Here is a 17,651-nt window from a genome sequence, read left to right on the forward strand (position 1 = left end):
ATACCGGGGTAATACAAAGCCTGGGGCTTTAAAGCATTGGGCTATCAATGGAAAAGTGGCCAATAGTAACACCCCAAAATGTTATCTCTCACACACTTTATCACAACACCATCAAGACCAGTCAATATACAGTATAATTGCAAATCTTTCTATCACTAAATATAATAAGTTTTGAGCTTTGAGTGGAGGTCCAGTGGTCAGGGAGCTAGGCATTTGTGTCTTGGAGAGGACACAAAGGTCCCTGAGCAAGACCCTTAACCCCTGTTTGCTCCCGGTGCACCATTAAGTGTTGCAGCACACCGCTCCCTAAGGGATGGGTTAAACACAGTTACAAATTTACAAATAGCTAAAGTTTGTTTCACACCATGGTCAATTTCAAGCTTGCTTTTCCTCGCTGCTCTTTCCTCTGCAGACACCATTCTCCTAAGGTGTGTGTGTGTGTGAGAATGGTTGTTTGTACTGTTTGTCTCTGTGTTGCCCTGTGATAGACTGGTGACCTGTCCAGGGTGTACGCCGCCTCCAATCTATGTGATTGGTATCGGTGATTGGCAGTGATCGGCCTTCACAGGTGATCAGTATTGTAATCAGCAGCTTAAAAAACTGATCAGAGCATCTATATAAAATAGTATAGTATTTTTAATAGTACTTTTAGTATTAATAGTATTAAAATAGTATTGAATTGTATTTAAAAGCCATTTAATCATACAAATACCTTAGACATATGAATAAGAAGAATATTCTGTTCTCTATCTGTCACCAATTATCTTATTTTTCATGTAACCACAAATAACAGAGAGGGTTTACAAGGCTGGAGGCTAAGATAAGGTTTGGGGACAGGAATTAATCTTACAACCACCTCTGCCCTACCGCCCCACATTAAAGACTTCTGCTTTAGAGAATAGTTTAGCAGTCATTGTGTGATTTCCTGTTTTAAATAGACATGGTAATTTATGGTGCACTTGATGGGGCCTTTTCACAAAGGGTGTGCCAAGTTACTGTTCCTACAAACATTGTTGCTCAAAAGAAAAAAAAACGAAAATCAGCAACAATCGGTTATGTTTTTGCAAGAAAACTCTCATGTTAATAAGCAAATTAGTTGGGGCTTCAGGAATGCAGCATTAGCATTTCAAATAACAACCAATTTTATTGTACCCATTTACAATGTTTACATGCAGTAAAACAAAAGACTTTAGGGGTGCCTGTTTTTTAAATGCTTCCACTTCCTCAAAGCTTTTGCGTGAAAGCAGAAAGAAGGCTGGACAGATAAGCTAGAACTAAAACCACAGCTATACACCAAGTTCAAGTCTTAATCTTCGAGTCAAGTTTGTTTTTACAAGTACAGTAAGTTAAGTTGAGTGCTTGGCCGTTTTAAATTGTCAGAATGTTTTCAGATATTAGGAACACTCCAGTTTTCTTCCAAAAAGTGAGATACAGCATTACAAAGCAAGAAGACACAGCAGAGTGGGAGAAGAAGGTAGTTTATATCTACAACTGCATAAATGATGGGATGGATGGTTCTCAGTTAGAAAAAGGAGGTAAGTGAAGGAGATGAGATAGATTTGTGACCCTGAGCAGAAAAGTGCTTTATATATTGATATTAGCTGGAATCATCAGCTAAATGACCAAATACTGTAAGATAGAATTTAACACGTCAAAACTCATTCTAAATGTATTCTGATTACAATACCCAGGAACACATGCATATAAAATCGTAATAATACAATGTTCACCAAGGAGAGCTCTGTTGTCAAAAAGAAAAAAAACACAAATGTTCGTCATGATGATGAAACTTAGAAAAAAATTAACTGATCGTCACACAGCATCAAAATGTTTGAACGCACCTTATCTATACCCTCATCATTATTTTGATTTGCCTATTTATTTTTACTCACCGGTGATTATATGACTTAATCTGTTTGATATTAATGCACACTCCCATTTTACTGTAATCGCCTGCTTGTATAAAGCGGCTGCATTTGCAAAATGACCGACATCAAATGGAGGAAAACTGACAGAGTTAAAACAAACTAGACGGAGGAGCAGCGCCTCAGTCTGCACAGCTCTGGGAGCAGAATAGACGAGTGTTAAACGGTAAACTGGTCCCTGGCTCAAGCTGCAAATAGGTGGAAAATAAAGTGCATTGCCTCAGATCAATGCATCTTTTTCTTAGGGTCTTTTTCTCTGCTTTATGAACCAAAGTGAGAAGCGCTCAGTGCAGCAGTTAAAAGCCAGAGAGGAGTTGGCATCATGCAAGTAAACTTCTAAATAACCATTTAGACCAGGGAGATGAAAACTGTTATGGCGGTCTGACCGTGTTTTTCCCCACACCATAAAGACATGTAAATAAACCTTTCCTTTGCAAAGATTAAAATCATAGACTGTGAATTTAATCAATAAATAAAATGTATTGTAATGATCCGTATTAGACTTCATTGCCAAGTGCTGTTGCTTTGGGGTCATACCGGAAGAAATGTGTGGCTTCCGGGGGGAAGAGTTGTGGTTGGGGGGACTGGCGGGGTGAAAGCTGTCCCGTTCTGTTCGTGCTAAAATAAAGTGTTAGCAGCAAAACCTCGGCCTGGTGCTTGGGTGTCATAACGGAACGTTACAGTATTCACATGAAAATGTATTTATTTAGAATAACTCTTCTTCTAAACTTCATATTAAGATGAAATATCCGCATTGTGCTTTTAGATGCGCACATGGTTTGTGGTCTCTGCTTCAATCATTCTGGCAAATATGCTCATTTGTCTGAAATCAGGGAAATTGTCATGCAGGTGAGACATCTAAGGTTATTAAGGAGGAGAGGAAGAGAGAGAAAGAGGAATCAGAATTGCAATGATTCTGGGAGAAGAAAACGAGCAACAATCAAACAAATTTTCTCTCTCTCACCTGACTTTACGTCGTTTACATCAGCAGAGGAAAATTTGAATTCGGGCCGAAAGTTTTATTTATGAGATTAAATTCAGTGACTGTTATTGGGGGTGCGTCAACCCGGTTGGGAGACGGAATGGGGTGCGTGGCGAAAAAAGTTTGGGAACCCCTGATTTAGATTATATATTTTCTGCAACTTATTCTAAATTCTTCTAAAGCACAGGTCTCAAACTCCAGTCCTGGAGGGTCCTGCAACTTTTAGATGGGTCTCTGCTTCAACACACCTGACTCCAATATGAGCTCATCTGCAGAGCTCTGCAGAGCTTTACTGCTTGTTAGTGAATTAGCTTTAATGCTAGGAGTTCATCCTTTAACGGCGGGTTCCTGGTTCAACCACCCGTTCTCAGTCATTTTGTCCTTGGGCAAGACACTTCACCTGGTTTGCCTGTGGGCAGGGGTCAGAGGGTCCGACGCTGCCTTTCTTCTTCCAGTCTGCCCCAGAGCAGCTGTGGCCACAAACTGCATCTCATCGCCTGTGACTGTGTGCTAGAAGGGGTTTATGACTGTGTCGTGTAAAGCACTTTGGAGTCCTCTGGACTTGAAAAAGTGCTATACAAGTAAAGACCATTAACCATTTGATTCAGCTGTGTAGGGCAAGGGACACATAAACGCTACAGGACACCGGCCCTCAAGGATTTGAGTTTGAGACTCGCTAAAAGTCCTCCTCACTACTCCTAACATTTTTTTCCCATTAGGAGCTCTCTTAAGGCCTGAGCTGCTATGTGAAGAACTTTTATTACAATGAGGTAAAATTCTAAGAAACATCTTAGGATTTTAAAACATTCTAAGATGTTTCATAAAATGGTGTCACTAAGAGCTTCTTTTAGTCTTAGGATTCTTTGTAAATACAGGAACTAGTCTTTAACTGTCCCTTGCTAGAATCTGTAATTTCTCTCCCTGCTTTTCTTGACCTGCTCTACCAACAATTCCTCCTGTAATCTTCCTGTTTTCATTATCAAAGTAATCCATTTAACATGGACATGCAGCCGTGACTGCTTCTCAGTGAGATAATTATAGCTAGCAGCCACTCTTACCAGGACTGCATCTGATTCATTTAGCGGTATGCTGTACTGTACCGTACCGGCTTCCTTTCACCCATGGCTTTACCATAGTCTGACTTTCTCAATCTACAAACATGACATTAGGCTGATCTGACATCTGACCACACAAGGCTAAAAATACAGTATGTCATTTGTAAGGACAGTATGATGTTAAGATAAGAAATCCTGCAATGGGGAAATTCAGGTGTAACAGTGGCAAACATTCAGACAGTTATTAGCAATAAAAGAATAATGATTAAAAATAACAAACTAGTCTAATCTAAAGATTAGTTCTGAAAAATAACAAGAATAGAAGATAAAAAGTAAATACCAGAGGAAATATTGCGCAGCAGAAAATATTTAACAATGCAAAAAACCCAGCCTATTAATGCAATATGCATGGAGATTACCAGATGGTCTTTTTTCTTGTTTTAAAAAGCCCAGAATAATTTATTTTTCAAAAATAAGAGCTGAAAGGGAGATGCTTTCAGTTTCTTTAACTTGTGAAGTGGCATTTCCTGTGGAAAAAAATGCTAATCTTCAGCTTGCGCTTGTGTGGTTTTAGGGTTGAATCGCAGACCAATACACTGTCGGAAAAATATTCAAAAACTCTATCCCCAAAACTAGGTCTTTTTAGGCTATGAATGCTGATATATTAATGTGTGAAATGTTTACAAGAACTTACAAAGGTATTCACAAAGTTATGGTGTGAGTTTCTATTTCAGATAAGCTTGTGGGCTTATCATCACTGTTTCTTTAAGGGTTGCAACTTCCTCAAATCTATCATCTGAAACCAGAAGAATGGATGCTCAAAAGCAGCAACAGTGAAAACAGTTTTGAAAACCAGAATTTGATGCTCTGTGGTATACAAGAATAGACTTGTACTTCACAAAATCCAGAAATAGAAAACTCAGTTCCAATTCTTGGCTGTATCAGGATATCCTCAGATATTTACTCCTATGTAGATTCAACACCAAAAATAAGATTTTCCAAAAAGGAGCCAGAGGACTCAGAATGGGTGGAGAGGGAGGTAAATATCTACGAGTCTGCAGAAGATGTTGCTGACTACATGGTTTCTCTGCCACAGGGAGAAGGTAAGTATTATAGGACACCATGGCACTTTTTCTGGCTTTTTTGAATATTCCTGACTGCTGCAGTTACATATAAGTACCAGGGCAGCTGTAGCTGCGAACATAGCTCACCACCGTCAGGGTGTGAATGTGTGGGTGAATGACTAACTGTAGTGTGAAGCTCTTTGTGGTTGTCAGACTAGTAAAAGGGCTATACAAGTACAAGCCATTTACCATTTGCCAAAACAAAACAAAAAATAATTATAACCTACACCTCAGTATCTTCCTGTTTATTTTAGGATGGTCAAGTGAATGTTACTGTTTTATAAATAATATACAACAAATCCAGATTATGTGTATAAACTTATTTTAGCTGTGTTGAAGTCTAGACTAGCACCACAGAAGAAACAGAAACCACAGCCATCATAGAGCTGATCGGCTTTCCTCGCACAGGTGCATGACATTAAGTTTTCATATTACCAAAAGTTAAGCAGATCTATAGATTCATCACAGAGAACAAAACATTTCAAGCAATTTATTCTCTTACTTCTGATAACAATGGATTATTACAGACGTAAATTCTAAATTAAGTTTGTCACACTATTACACAACACCAATAGAAAAATGTAATTTTAAGTCAGACATGTTATGTCCCCATAAATATAAATATTTATGGGGACCACTACCGATTGGATGGTTGTCCAGCAGTCACCAACACCCTCCAAAGGGACGGGATATCTCAAAAGGACATTGCTAAGAAGCTGGCCGTTCAGAGCTGTATCCTGGCATATTAATGGTAGGTAGAGAAGAATTAGAAACTGGTGTGGTGTTTGTTTCTGCAGTTGTTTGCAGAAATAAAGGCTTTTTTATTTTAATGACAGAAAATAAGAATAACATATGTTAATTTGAACATAAAAACATGAAAAAAATCTATGAGAATGGATACAAAGAAGAAAAATCTATACCCCACTGGTTAATAAAACATGATAAACTTAACATTGGTCAACCAACCATACACAAAGTACATACGTATTTGGAAATTGCAAGTAATAAGGAATGAGGATATGATATTTTAAATGCAACCCTCCACTATCTATTATGATATACTGACAACATGATATATTTAGATATTTTTTTTAAATGAATACTGATCTGCTCTCTTTGGTTAGACTTATTGTTCTACTCTATAAACAAAAAAATACAAGGTTCAATCGTACTAGTTCTGACTTATTTTTTTAATTCTCTAATTACTTGAAATTATAAAACTATTTTTGATCAAACTTTTTTGCTAATTTACTGGTAATATGTCATTATTTATTTTAAACATACATTAAAAACGTGTCTACCAAGTCATGAAATTCCATCAACCTTGTATTCAATGAATCTTTCCCTCTAAGTAATAATTCAATTATCTTTGATATTTTCATCCTTGCATTACTGATGTTTGTTTCCAGTTAATATTTTCATCAAGAATAACCCAAAAAAAATCATCTTCTCTCTCTTACACAGTTGATCATAATAGCATCAGCAGCTATCCATGTATTATATAAAAACTTTTGATTGCAAATATCATATGTCTACTAATTTGACATTCATTGATCATTTGTTTAAATCTAACCATATCTTTATCCTTCTTACCTTTTCAATCCACATCTTCACATCCAACCTGTCAAATTCTCACCACCAACTTAACTTGACAGAAGCTAAAGTTTGCTTTAACCCATGGTCAATTTAAAGCTTGCTTTTCCTCTCTGCTTTTTTTCCTCTGTAGGCCCAGAGGTGCAGAGTTCACCAGCAGCTGGCAAAAGTCCTGGCCGAAATGCAAAACTGTGCAAAATGGTGCTGTGGATTTTGATGTTATGTACAATCATCACCCTGGCCATATACCGTAAGAAAAACATATGTAACACATCAACATAAAATTTATTTTGCATAAAATGCAGATCAAATGCTTCTTGCTTTGTATTTAACCAGTCAACATGAGACTAAAGCTATCAGTGTCACTATAACAAGGTATCTTTCATTAACAGCAAATCAACAGACAGCTTTACTACCAGAACATACCAAATAAATCATTCCTCCCGGTTTGTTAAATTAAACCCCTTTAGATTTATAAAGCAGTTAAAAAGCTCTGACACATGCTTGTAAGAATACTAAATATCTGCATGTTTTTCTATATTTTCTGTTTCAGATTACTTAAAATTCTTCAAGAGATAAAAAAAATACAAAGTTTTCAAAATATGAGCAATTCTATCCCCCCTCTATAATAGATTAAGCCTCCACTATAACAGTGCAAATCTGTCAGAATGTCAATTGTGTTTGCAGGGAAATTTAGCAGAATGTCTGGGAACAGGCTAGGGTAGATGTGACAGCAATGGCAGTGACAATGTGATATAACAGGCAGGGAATGAGCGGGGGGAAACGTTGTGGCAAGTACTAAACGCACAGCAGGGTCAAGGTTGCAATGACACTAAAATAATTTTTTTTGTTTCACATTTAATTTGACACAGCCACATTCAAGTTGTGGTAGGGTTCCCGGAGACCATAATTCAGTCTCAATCTAGAGTAAATGTGATCTAAATGTACAACAGTATACTGTTTCTTTAAGTAGGTTATTTTGGGTTTATACGGAAGAAATGTGTGGCTTCCGGGGGGAGGAGTCGTGGTTTGGGCGACTGGTGGGTTAAAGTTAACGATGAAGGGGGAGAGGGAGTGAGTAATTGGAGGCAATAGAGGAGAGAATTGCAACTGATCCAGGAGAAGAAAACGAGCGAGAATCAGAAAATGTCTCTTTCTGTCTCCTTACTTTACGACGTTTATGTCAGCAGAGGGAAAATTTAATTCGGGCCAAAAAATTTTATTTACGAGATTAAATGTCGCTATCGATCGCGCAGTGCCTAAAAACAGCGCTGCTCATGGGGCCGCGATTGAACCGGTGACAAGCTCTGACGTGCATATGAAGCACACCGCTGCAGCCTCCACTGGTGCTGGTGGGGTGGTAGACGCGGTTTCTGGACTATGCTAATGCACAAAGCTGTAAAACCTGAGATGGGGCTGCAGAGAGCTGAGGAGTATTGGTATGGGCGTGTTTACCTGCTGGATGTAACCGCTGTGAAACAATCACAACATAACTTTTTATTTCTCTGATTAATAACAGCTTTATGGAGGGCTCTGTTATTGTTACTCTGTGCTGCTCTACAAAAGTGTAGCTCACTCGCTCGCTCGTCCTCGGACACAAATCAAACTTCTTCATGTTTGTATTTTGTGGCGTAAATTGTGAGTCTCAGATTAAGAAGCTGCTACATGAATTAAATAAAGTGAGAACAAGCAGGTAGATCATCAGAGTCTAAGAATCCACCAGGTCTCTGCTTCAGAGACATTTCAGGTTGTTGAGGTGTGACCGGTCTTTCTCTGGCTTCTGCTGTGGATGTTGTGTGTAACTTATTGCAATTTAATTTATATTTTAATTTTATTTACATAACCTTTGTCGTGACTTTTTGAACTGCAACTTCTCTCTCTCTAAATATATATATATATATATATATTAGGGCTGGGCAAGTTAACGCGTTAATTTCGCGTTAATTCATTAGACCATTAACGGCGATATTTATTTTATCGCGCATTAACGCATGTTGCTCACATGCTTTCAGTCAGTGTCAGTCAGCAGGCGCGCTGACTACAGCACTCTCCCGCTCCCCCTCCCCTCTCGTACATGGCTCAGCTGCGCCAGCCAACCAGCACGCAGGCTCAGCCTGGCCCGCCCACTCAGCTCTCACACAAATTTAACACACAAACAGCTGAGAGAGAACGCAGCAGCGAAAAAACATGAACGGGGGAAGTAGCACCGTTTGGCTTTATTTTAATACCGTAAATTAAATCAAGCTGTATGTTTTGTAAAAAGCCGGTTCATTTCAGTGGAAACACAACAAATTTATCTAAGCACGTGAAAAAAACATGAAAACGTCGAGCCCCAGAAACGGAGAGAGGAGACGAAACTTCTCTCACTGCCCCGACAGACCCACAGACGTCTCTGACTGAGGCGTTTCAGTCCTCCAGGGAACATCCAGGTAGATCAGTGGATGGATGGATGGATGGATGGATGTTACTGGAGCCCACACATAACATGTAATTAAGACCTTGAAAGAACCCAGTACATATATTAAAAAGTGTTATTTAAGATAAGATAACATTAGCTAATCCTTTTTTTATCCCGCGACGGGCAAATTTATAGGATTAAAGCAACAGGCAGGTGCACACAACACAGACAAAATTACATAAGGATTGAAATATATAAGAGGTGGATTAGCGAAAAAACACTGAACAAAACATTATTATTATTATTATTATTATTATTATTATTATTATTATTATTATTATTATTATTATTTAATTGTAATAATAAAATAAAAACCACAAAACCCAAAAGGTCAACAGTTTCATGATACATCAAGCTTAGGGACTGGCTAATATACAGCAGGTCAAAAAAGGCCATATTTTGGCTGCAGTGCTTGTTCTCTTATGAAGAAAAGATCAACTAGTGCACTAAATTCAATAGATGGGTTGAAAATATCCAGTATAAAATATGTGCTACAAATGTTACAACACTTTTGTTCATATGGCAGCAGAACATTAAAATAAAAGTGCTCTTTACACTACTTTTGAATTCATTCTTGGAGTTTGTAAATACAATGCGATTAATCGCGATTAATCAGGGCGATTAATCGCGATTAAATATTTTAATCGTTGCCCAGCCCTAATATATATATATATATATATATATATATATATATATATATATATATATATATATATATGATATGATATTTTAGAGCAGGGGTTCCCAAACTTTTTTAGCCAACCGAGTTAACGCACTCCCAATCTTCCAAAAAAAAAAAGTGTGTGGTTATTTATATATATATATATATATATATATATATATATATATATATATATATATATATATATATATATATATATATATATAATATATAATAATGTAAAGTTTTTTTAATAATACAAATATCAGGAAGTAAAAAGTAAATAATTTACTAACTTTAATAAAGTAAATAACTTACTAACTTTGCGTCATCATTATATTTACATTTGCAGTAAAGAGTTGTTGTAACTACAAAAGAATTTGTGCTTAGAAAAAGTTGTCAGAACTAATAACAGTATTCCCGAGTGACATATATATATATATATATATATATATATATATACACACACTTTTTTTTTTTGGAAGATTGGGAGTGCGTTAACCCGGTTGGCTAAAAAAGTTTGGGAACCCCTGCTCTAAAATATCATTTTTTCTGACAATGCAACATGCCGAGTCACTCGGGAATACTGTTATTAGTTCTGACAACTTTTTCTAAGCACAAATTCTTTTGTAGTTACAACAACTCTTTACTGCAAATGTAAATATAATGATGACGCAAAGTTAGTAAGTTATTTACTTTTTACTTCCTGATATTTGTATTATTAAAAAAACTTTACCTTGATCAAAATTTGTGAAAAACTGGTAATATTTGCTTTAATATTAATGAGGTTCTTTAAATCTGTCAATCTAAAATAGGGATTGTGCTTCTTTGATCCTTTAGTCCCCTTGGAGATCAAAAGATTAACGAAAAGCGACAGCCAACTACAAATCAAACTATTAGGTAAGACACATTTCATACTTAACCAAAATTGAAGTTGCACATTTCTATACTCTGTTTTCTCTTACTAACCCGCTGATGTCGTTATTCGGACATGGCAGCTAAGAACAGTCAACTACAGGAGAGCTATGAAATACTCAGAAAAAATCAAAGCCAATTAACAGATGAAGTAAACAGACTCAAGAATCACATTAAAGGTGAGAAAAAGAAAATTTTTTCAAAGAAAATCTGTATGACCCACCCTTAATCCTGGTTTCTATTTTCTAGAATCAATTTAGTTTTTTCTTGAAAATATAAATACTGCCAAAAGGACAGTGACTATTTGGGAATAAACTAAAGAAAATCTAATATTAATGTTGTTGATAATGGTTTTAAGAATAGTGCCTGATGCAGAACAACATTACATGTGTTTGAAGGAAAGTGGTGTCCTGATGGATGGACAAGATTTGGATGCAGCTGTTACTGTAAATATAAGGAGACAAAATCGTGGTCTGACAGCAGGAAACACTGTCAAGACAGAGGAGCTGATCTGGTGATCATAGACAGTCCAGAAGAACAGGTGGGTCTGTTTGTTAATATCTGTGTAGTGACACAGTGTACCGTAATGCTCCAAAAATCTATTGAGCAGAGTGGCTTTATTGTTAACCAAAGTCATACTTACACATTTTAACAGATTATTGAGCGCATTGTACCACATAAAACTGGTCAGTAAGCACAACAAGTAAGGAAATCTTACAATGCACACCATAATTTTTTGTGAAAATGCAAGAATCTTAAGTGCGCAATATAGTGTGGTATATATGGAATATGTATGATGTTTCTCGTTTGTCTTCTGTTTTTTACTTTGCAATGACATTTTGCTTAAATGTAAATTGTAAATATGCAGTTGAATTACAATAGTCTAAATCTAATGTTGAAAAAAAAAGTAATTTAAATGCAAATAGCTACATCCATGGTTCTATTTAAAGAAAAGTACAGTTTTATCTTTAAAAATATAGCCTCACTCTTTTACCAATTAAAAGAGCTAAATTCTCATCTTTCAGGGTTGTTAAAGTTTCAGGCATAAACTAATTTCCTTTGAGAATATTCAGGGAGATGATGGATATTTTTTGATATTGCTTTGCAGATCTAAAAAATTCTGGTATCTGAAGGTTTGGTCCGTTGGTTTATTATCTATATTTTTCCCAGAACTTGATATAAACAGATCAGATCAATCTATTACATTTCTTACACCTGTCAGATACCACAAGGAATGTTTATTTTATTTAAATTGATTTTGTTTACAACAATCAAGACATAAATAAACATATACCATAGTTTGAAAAGCATTATAATCACATATTTTTCATTGCTTCAAAAGTTTTATACAAAAAAAAAAATCGAGGAAGAAAATAATCTAGATATGAATAAAGATGTTTTTATTTTGATTGAAACAAGTTAAAAAAACATGACTTTTTATTATCTTAAGATTAAGGTGACCAAAAAGACCAAGTATAATCAAGTGTTATAGGGTTTAGATCTGTTTTTGCAATAAGACAAAATCTTATTCTTCAAATACATCAACTGAAATATGACATTTTAAAGAAAACATTTTTCAATCTCCCCTCAACTAGGACTTTGTGAAACAACTGAATAAAGAGGGAGAATCCTGGATTGGTCTTCAACGCGTGTTGACAGGAACAACAGGGACGTATGAGTGGGAATGGGTGGATGGATCACCAGTGACAAAAATGTGAGATTAATCTTAAAATTACCTAAATCTGGAACAGTGTTAAAAGGCAGAACAATATTTTTTTAAACTGATTTTTTTTGTTTGCAATGCCACTATTGTCATGGTTACCACTGTCGCTTAACAACAAAACATTTTGTATTTTTTATATGAGATGTTTACATTTTTATCTTAATGCTAAAAGCACATAGATCTGTTGGATTACTTAACAATTCAAAATTACCCATAAAAAGTCTTGTGTGACGGCCATCGATAAATGTTAGACAATGAATAAAAAGCTATGCTATGCATTCAGTAACCTTAACTAATGTTTAAAAATTTACAAGAATAAAAAGTTAATCTCAAGTTAGTATGTATTTTCCATCTAGTCTGTTTGTTCATGTATCTGCTGTAAGTATGATGGACAAAATCAGATTTAGTCAGAGTAATATGTGTATGACATTTAGAGCTTTGGATGAATTTAAAGGAGAAATTTAGCACCAAACTCTCTGGCAAAAAAAAACAAAAACAAAACAATAAACTTCTGCTGCGCTCGATTATTATTTTTTAGTTAAAAACCTTTTAACACTAACAGAGGTAAAATATCTTGATTCATGGTGAAGGAGGAAGTAATTACAAAGGAGGCTGCAGAAACTAGGAACATAATGGAAAGGAAACAAAGAACAAACAGAGTCATGAAGGAAGACTAAAGGTTGACAAAACTAAGATAAAACTAAGTTCACAGACCACAAGACTTAAAGTTTTAAAGTCTGAAAAAGTTTAAGGCTTTTCAAGAAAAATAACCTCCAGGAAATAAATTAAGGACAATAAAGTTAAAGATGCTGAGAAAAAAAAGGAGTTACACGAGGATTACACAATCACCAATAAATAAAACAAATCTGCTGTTCCCCGAGTCCTCCCAGCATGTATGAAAAATTAACAAAACTTGCAGTTAAAAAAAAAGTATCCCAGTAGCTGGATTTGTGAGAAATAGACAGACAACAAGAAACCACCCACTTCCTGGGGTCAACTCATGGCTGATGGTTTCCCTCAGAGGTTTATCCAGAGGGACCATATAAGCAAATAGTGACTGATGATGTTTTGATTAATTATGTTGTGTGGAGTAGTTTAAAACAGACCTTGTATAGTTCTTAGTTCTTAACCATATTTCACCTGATTTAAAACTACTATATATCACTTTTAGATAATGCAACAACTTTCTCTGAAGGTTTTAAAATAAACATTATTTACTCCAATTCTATATTGATACAAAACTGAGTACAATGATTGTATGTTAAATGTGGAATATTTATTGCCGTTAGTTTCTCTGATAACATTGAAATAATAATTTGAATAAATTACATATTCATCCTCTGTTTACCTTCCTTTTTTTATCCTTTTTAAAGTGTTTGATAGATTATTGTGAATGGTACAGTGAAGCCTGCTGACAAATATTTTAAAGCCTAAACATTAACAGATTGAGTACGTTGGACAACTTTTATTAATTGTGTGGAAAGCAAACAACAATCTGTCAAAATGGAAAGGGAGAGTTGCAGAAGAAGTTGACCTTTACTGGAAAAGGATTTCAGGTGATAACTTTGCATTCAAATACTTTAATGTAGTGCAAAGGACAATGTAAATTTTGTCATTGCAGCAATATACAATATTACGGGGCGATGGTGGCGCAGAGGTTAGGCAGTGCATCCTGCGGGTTGCCGGTTCGATACCCCGCTCTGACTGTCTCTGTTGTTGTGTCCTTGCACAAGACACTTCACCCACTTTGCCTGCTAGCGGTGGTCAGAGGGCCCGGTGGTGCCGGTACATGGCAGCCTCCCACCTGTCAGCCTGCCCCAGGGCAGCTGTAGCTATTAACATAGCTCACCACCATCAGGGTGTGTGTGTGAATGACTAAACTGTAGTGTGAAGCTTTGGAGTTCGCCAGACTGGTTAAAGAACTATAAAAGTACAAGCCATTTACCATTACGGGAAATTTAAAAAGAAACTATTAAAATTAAAAATCTAATTATTTTATTTTATTAAATTGAAATTGGAGAAATTTTCCCTTTTATTCATCCATGTTGCATAATCAAAAATGGGATTTAGTGCATAAATAATGATCATACCCTGGAGCCCCAGATTTATCAACAACCAATTGTTAACACATTTGGATTTGTCAGCAAGTGCATGTTTTCATAAATCACCTAATGGTCTTGTTCAGTGATTATCCAAAACCTAAAAAAAAGCTTTGACTCTTCAAACAGGTTTGATTCATAAAATAAACAAAGCACATTTCTTTTGATGAGATCTCAACGTAAAAAAAAAAAAAAAAGATTTCATACGTGTAATCTAATAAGGCTCTAAATCAGAGGTGGGTGTTTTATTTACATTTAACAAATAGCATCAGAATATAATGTTTCTAATGCCAGTTACAGGGGAGGTTGCTAATTAGATTTTATTTATATAGCGCCAATTCATGATAAATGTCATCTCAAGGCATTTTCCAAAGTCAAATTCAATCAGATAATACAATTAAAGTGTGCATCTTTACCAGATGATGAATTCATATGTTAAATTCAAACATATGATACATTCTGAAAAAAGAGGGGGAAAAGCAAAAGTGACTAACAATATAATGTAAAAAAAAATTACTACATAGATATTTATTTAACCAAATACCTTGAACATCTGAATAAGAATAATATTATTTTCTTTATCTGTCACCAATTATCTTATTTTTCATGTAACCACAAATAACAGAGAGGGTTTACAAGCATGGAGGCTAAGGTGAGGGTCAGGAATTACTCTGACGACCACCTCGCTCATACCGCCTCACATTAAATACCTCTGCTTTAGACTCTAACGCAGCCATTCTCTAAAAGTTAGCAGGCTATTTGACCGGAGCCTTTTTATAGGTGTCATATAACACTTTTTAACACACACTATACAGCCAATCAGAATCTAGTATTCACCCAGACCATGTTATAGAACCTAAATAATGATCTCACAGAGGTGAAAAGTAAAATAATTACAACAAAATAAACCTAAATATAAGAAAGTTTTTTTTACTGAAATAAGTTATAAAAGACGACTTTTTATTATTCTGACATAATAAAAGACCAAATATAATCTACTGTTATAGGGTATGAAACAGTTTTTGTAATTCGGCAAAATATATATTTTTTTGTATTACATTAACCAAAATATGTAATTTTAAAGCAAACATTTTTCAACCCACATTGAACTGGGAATTTGTAAAAAAAAAAAAAAAAAATACTAAATACAAATGCAGAATCTTGGATTGGTCTTCAACGCATGCGGATAGGAACAAAGTATGAGTGGAGATGGGTGGATGATTCACAACTGACAACAATGAATTAAATCTTAAAAATTATATAAAAAAAGTGTTGAAAGGTAGAAGAATATTAGTTGAAACTTATATTAGTTTGCTTTTGGCACCACCGTGTTTTCATGGTTACCACAGCAAAAAGGTCTGTTTTTTAATATCAGAAATTTAAGTTTTTTTCTGCACTCTAAAAGCACATCTGTTGGATTAATTAAAGATCCAAAATACCATAAAATCTATGTCATTTTACACAATGTATCAAAAGAATGGAAAATAATAATACTATGAGCACCTATTTGGATTCTAACTAACATTTGAGTTAATTTCAGTTGGTCTATATTTAATATTTAATTTGATTGTTCATATATCTACTATAACTATGATGTACGTAACAACCACATTTAGTTGGAGTACCAAATAGAGTTTTGAGTGAATTCAAAGTGGAAAATTTAGAAACATAAAACTTTACAGCAAAAACTCCTGCCATTCTAAGAATGTTTTTTTTTTCCCAAAAGAAAATAAATTAACACTAACCGTGCATTATTATGAAGAGTAAGCATCAAAATGGAGAGGTGAAATAATAGGTAAACAGGCAGCAAAAACGAGGAACTTGATGGAAAATAAAGCAAAACACAAGCAGAGTCATGGAGGAAAACCAAAAACAGAGAAAACTAACCTAAAACAAAATTTAAATAGCGCTAATGTGAGTAAAGACTGAAATAAACAAAAGTAAACCAATTATCTTTAAAAAAACAAACCCAGGAAAAGTTGACAAAGAGGATAAAACCAGAAGTTAACATCGACCCAATTTATTAAAAAGAAAATATTAAAAAAATTAAATGTTCACAGACCAGAACGGCTCAAAGTTTTAAAGTCTAAAAAGGTTTAAGACATTTCAAGAAAAAGCCCCTCAAGGAAATTAAAACAACAATCAAGTTAAAGACACTGAGAAAAATTACCAAGGATGTGCGCAATGAGCAGCTATAAGTAAAACAAATCCTGTTCCACCAGCCCTCCTTGCATGTGTGAAATACATAATACTTACCCTTAAAAAATAAATGTGTTCTGGAATCTGAACATAAATCTGTGATGTTTAACAAAGTTTTTATTTATCCACAGGTTTTGGGAAGCAAGTTTGTCCAGGTATGGGTATGCAACATGCTGCAATGATGATGGGGAATGGATACGAAGATATTCATCTTACCATTATGGCTGGATTTGTGAAAAATAGACATAAAGAAACCACCAACTTCCTTTTTTAAGATTATTTTTTTCCTGGTGTCACAACACATGGCTTTTAGTTTCCCTCAGAGGTTTATCCAAAGGGACAATGTAAGCAAATCGTGACTAATAATGTTTTGATTAGGTATGTTGTAAAACTGACATGGCTTACAAATTAAGTCTTGGATTTTTCTTACCCCAAATCCGATTAATCAACTTTCTTCCCCTCCTCTTTACAATAACAAATTAAAGAAATTATTTTAGAAACTTGTTTTTATGTCAAACATTTCATCTGGGAGTTGACCTGAATTCAAAGTGCAACCTAATACTAGCTGTGGTTACATTTTAATTAAAATCCACTAGCTGTGGTTACATTTTAAACAATTTAATTTTTAATTTTAAACAATTAAAATGTAACTTAATTGTTAGATTGTTTAATTTTAAATGATTAAAATGTAACCACATTTTTGCTGGTAGTGGTATTACACAATGAGCTAAGAACAGGGTTCACTTGTGTAACTTCAAATTATCTTAAAAAATAAGTAAATTAGTAAATTAAAGTGTCTCGTATTATAAATAAATATAATAAATACAATATTTTGACAATACATTTTCTGAAACATTTTTAGCATTGCATGCTATTCTCTTCATGGAAGCCCAGTGAAGCCCTCTTGTACACCAGAC

The 17,651-nt window shown here is 34.9% G+C and overlaps 2 protein-coding genes across 6 annotated transcripts in view; one reads left to right on the forward strand and one right to left on the reverse strand.

Moving 5' to 3' along the window:
- The window catches only part of LOC110367966 (CD209 antigen-like protein A), a 42,173-nt gene extending 24,899 nt beyond the window's left edge, over positions 1-17,274 (forward strand). Inside the window, exons 1-4 of one of the 2 annotated variants that reach the window (XM_036145497.1) lie at positions 10,566-10,892; positions 11,112-11,254; positions 12,309-12,427; positions 16,866-17,274. In XM_036145497.1, coding sequence (XP_036001390.1) covers positions 10,790-10,892; positions 11,112-11,254; positions 12,309-12,427; positions 16,866-16,977 — 477 coding nt within the window. In that variant the 5' untranslated portion in view covers positions 10,566-10,789 and the 3' untranslated portion in view covers positions 16,978-17,274. Of the gene's footprint in view, positions 1-10,565; positions 10,893-11,111; positions 11,255-12,308; positions 12,428-16,865 lie in introns of those variants that run through there. The other variant, XR_004932297.1, reaches the window with a different exon arrangement.
- The window catches only part of LOC105921420 (collagen alpha-1(XIV) chain-like), a 443,569-nt gene that overhangs the window by 227,717 nt on the left and 198,201 nt on the right, over positions 1-17,651 (reverse strand). The window lies entirely within an intron of this gene.

Source organism: Fundulus heteroclitus, chromosome 13 (assembly GCF_011125445.2).
Source record: "Fundulus heteroclitus isolate FHET01 chromosome 13, MU-UCD_Fhet_4.1, whole genome shotgun sequence".
Lineage (NCBI taxonomy): Eukaryota > Metazoa > Chordata > Actinopteri > Cyprinodontiformes > Fundulidae > Fundulus > Fundulus heteroclitus.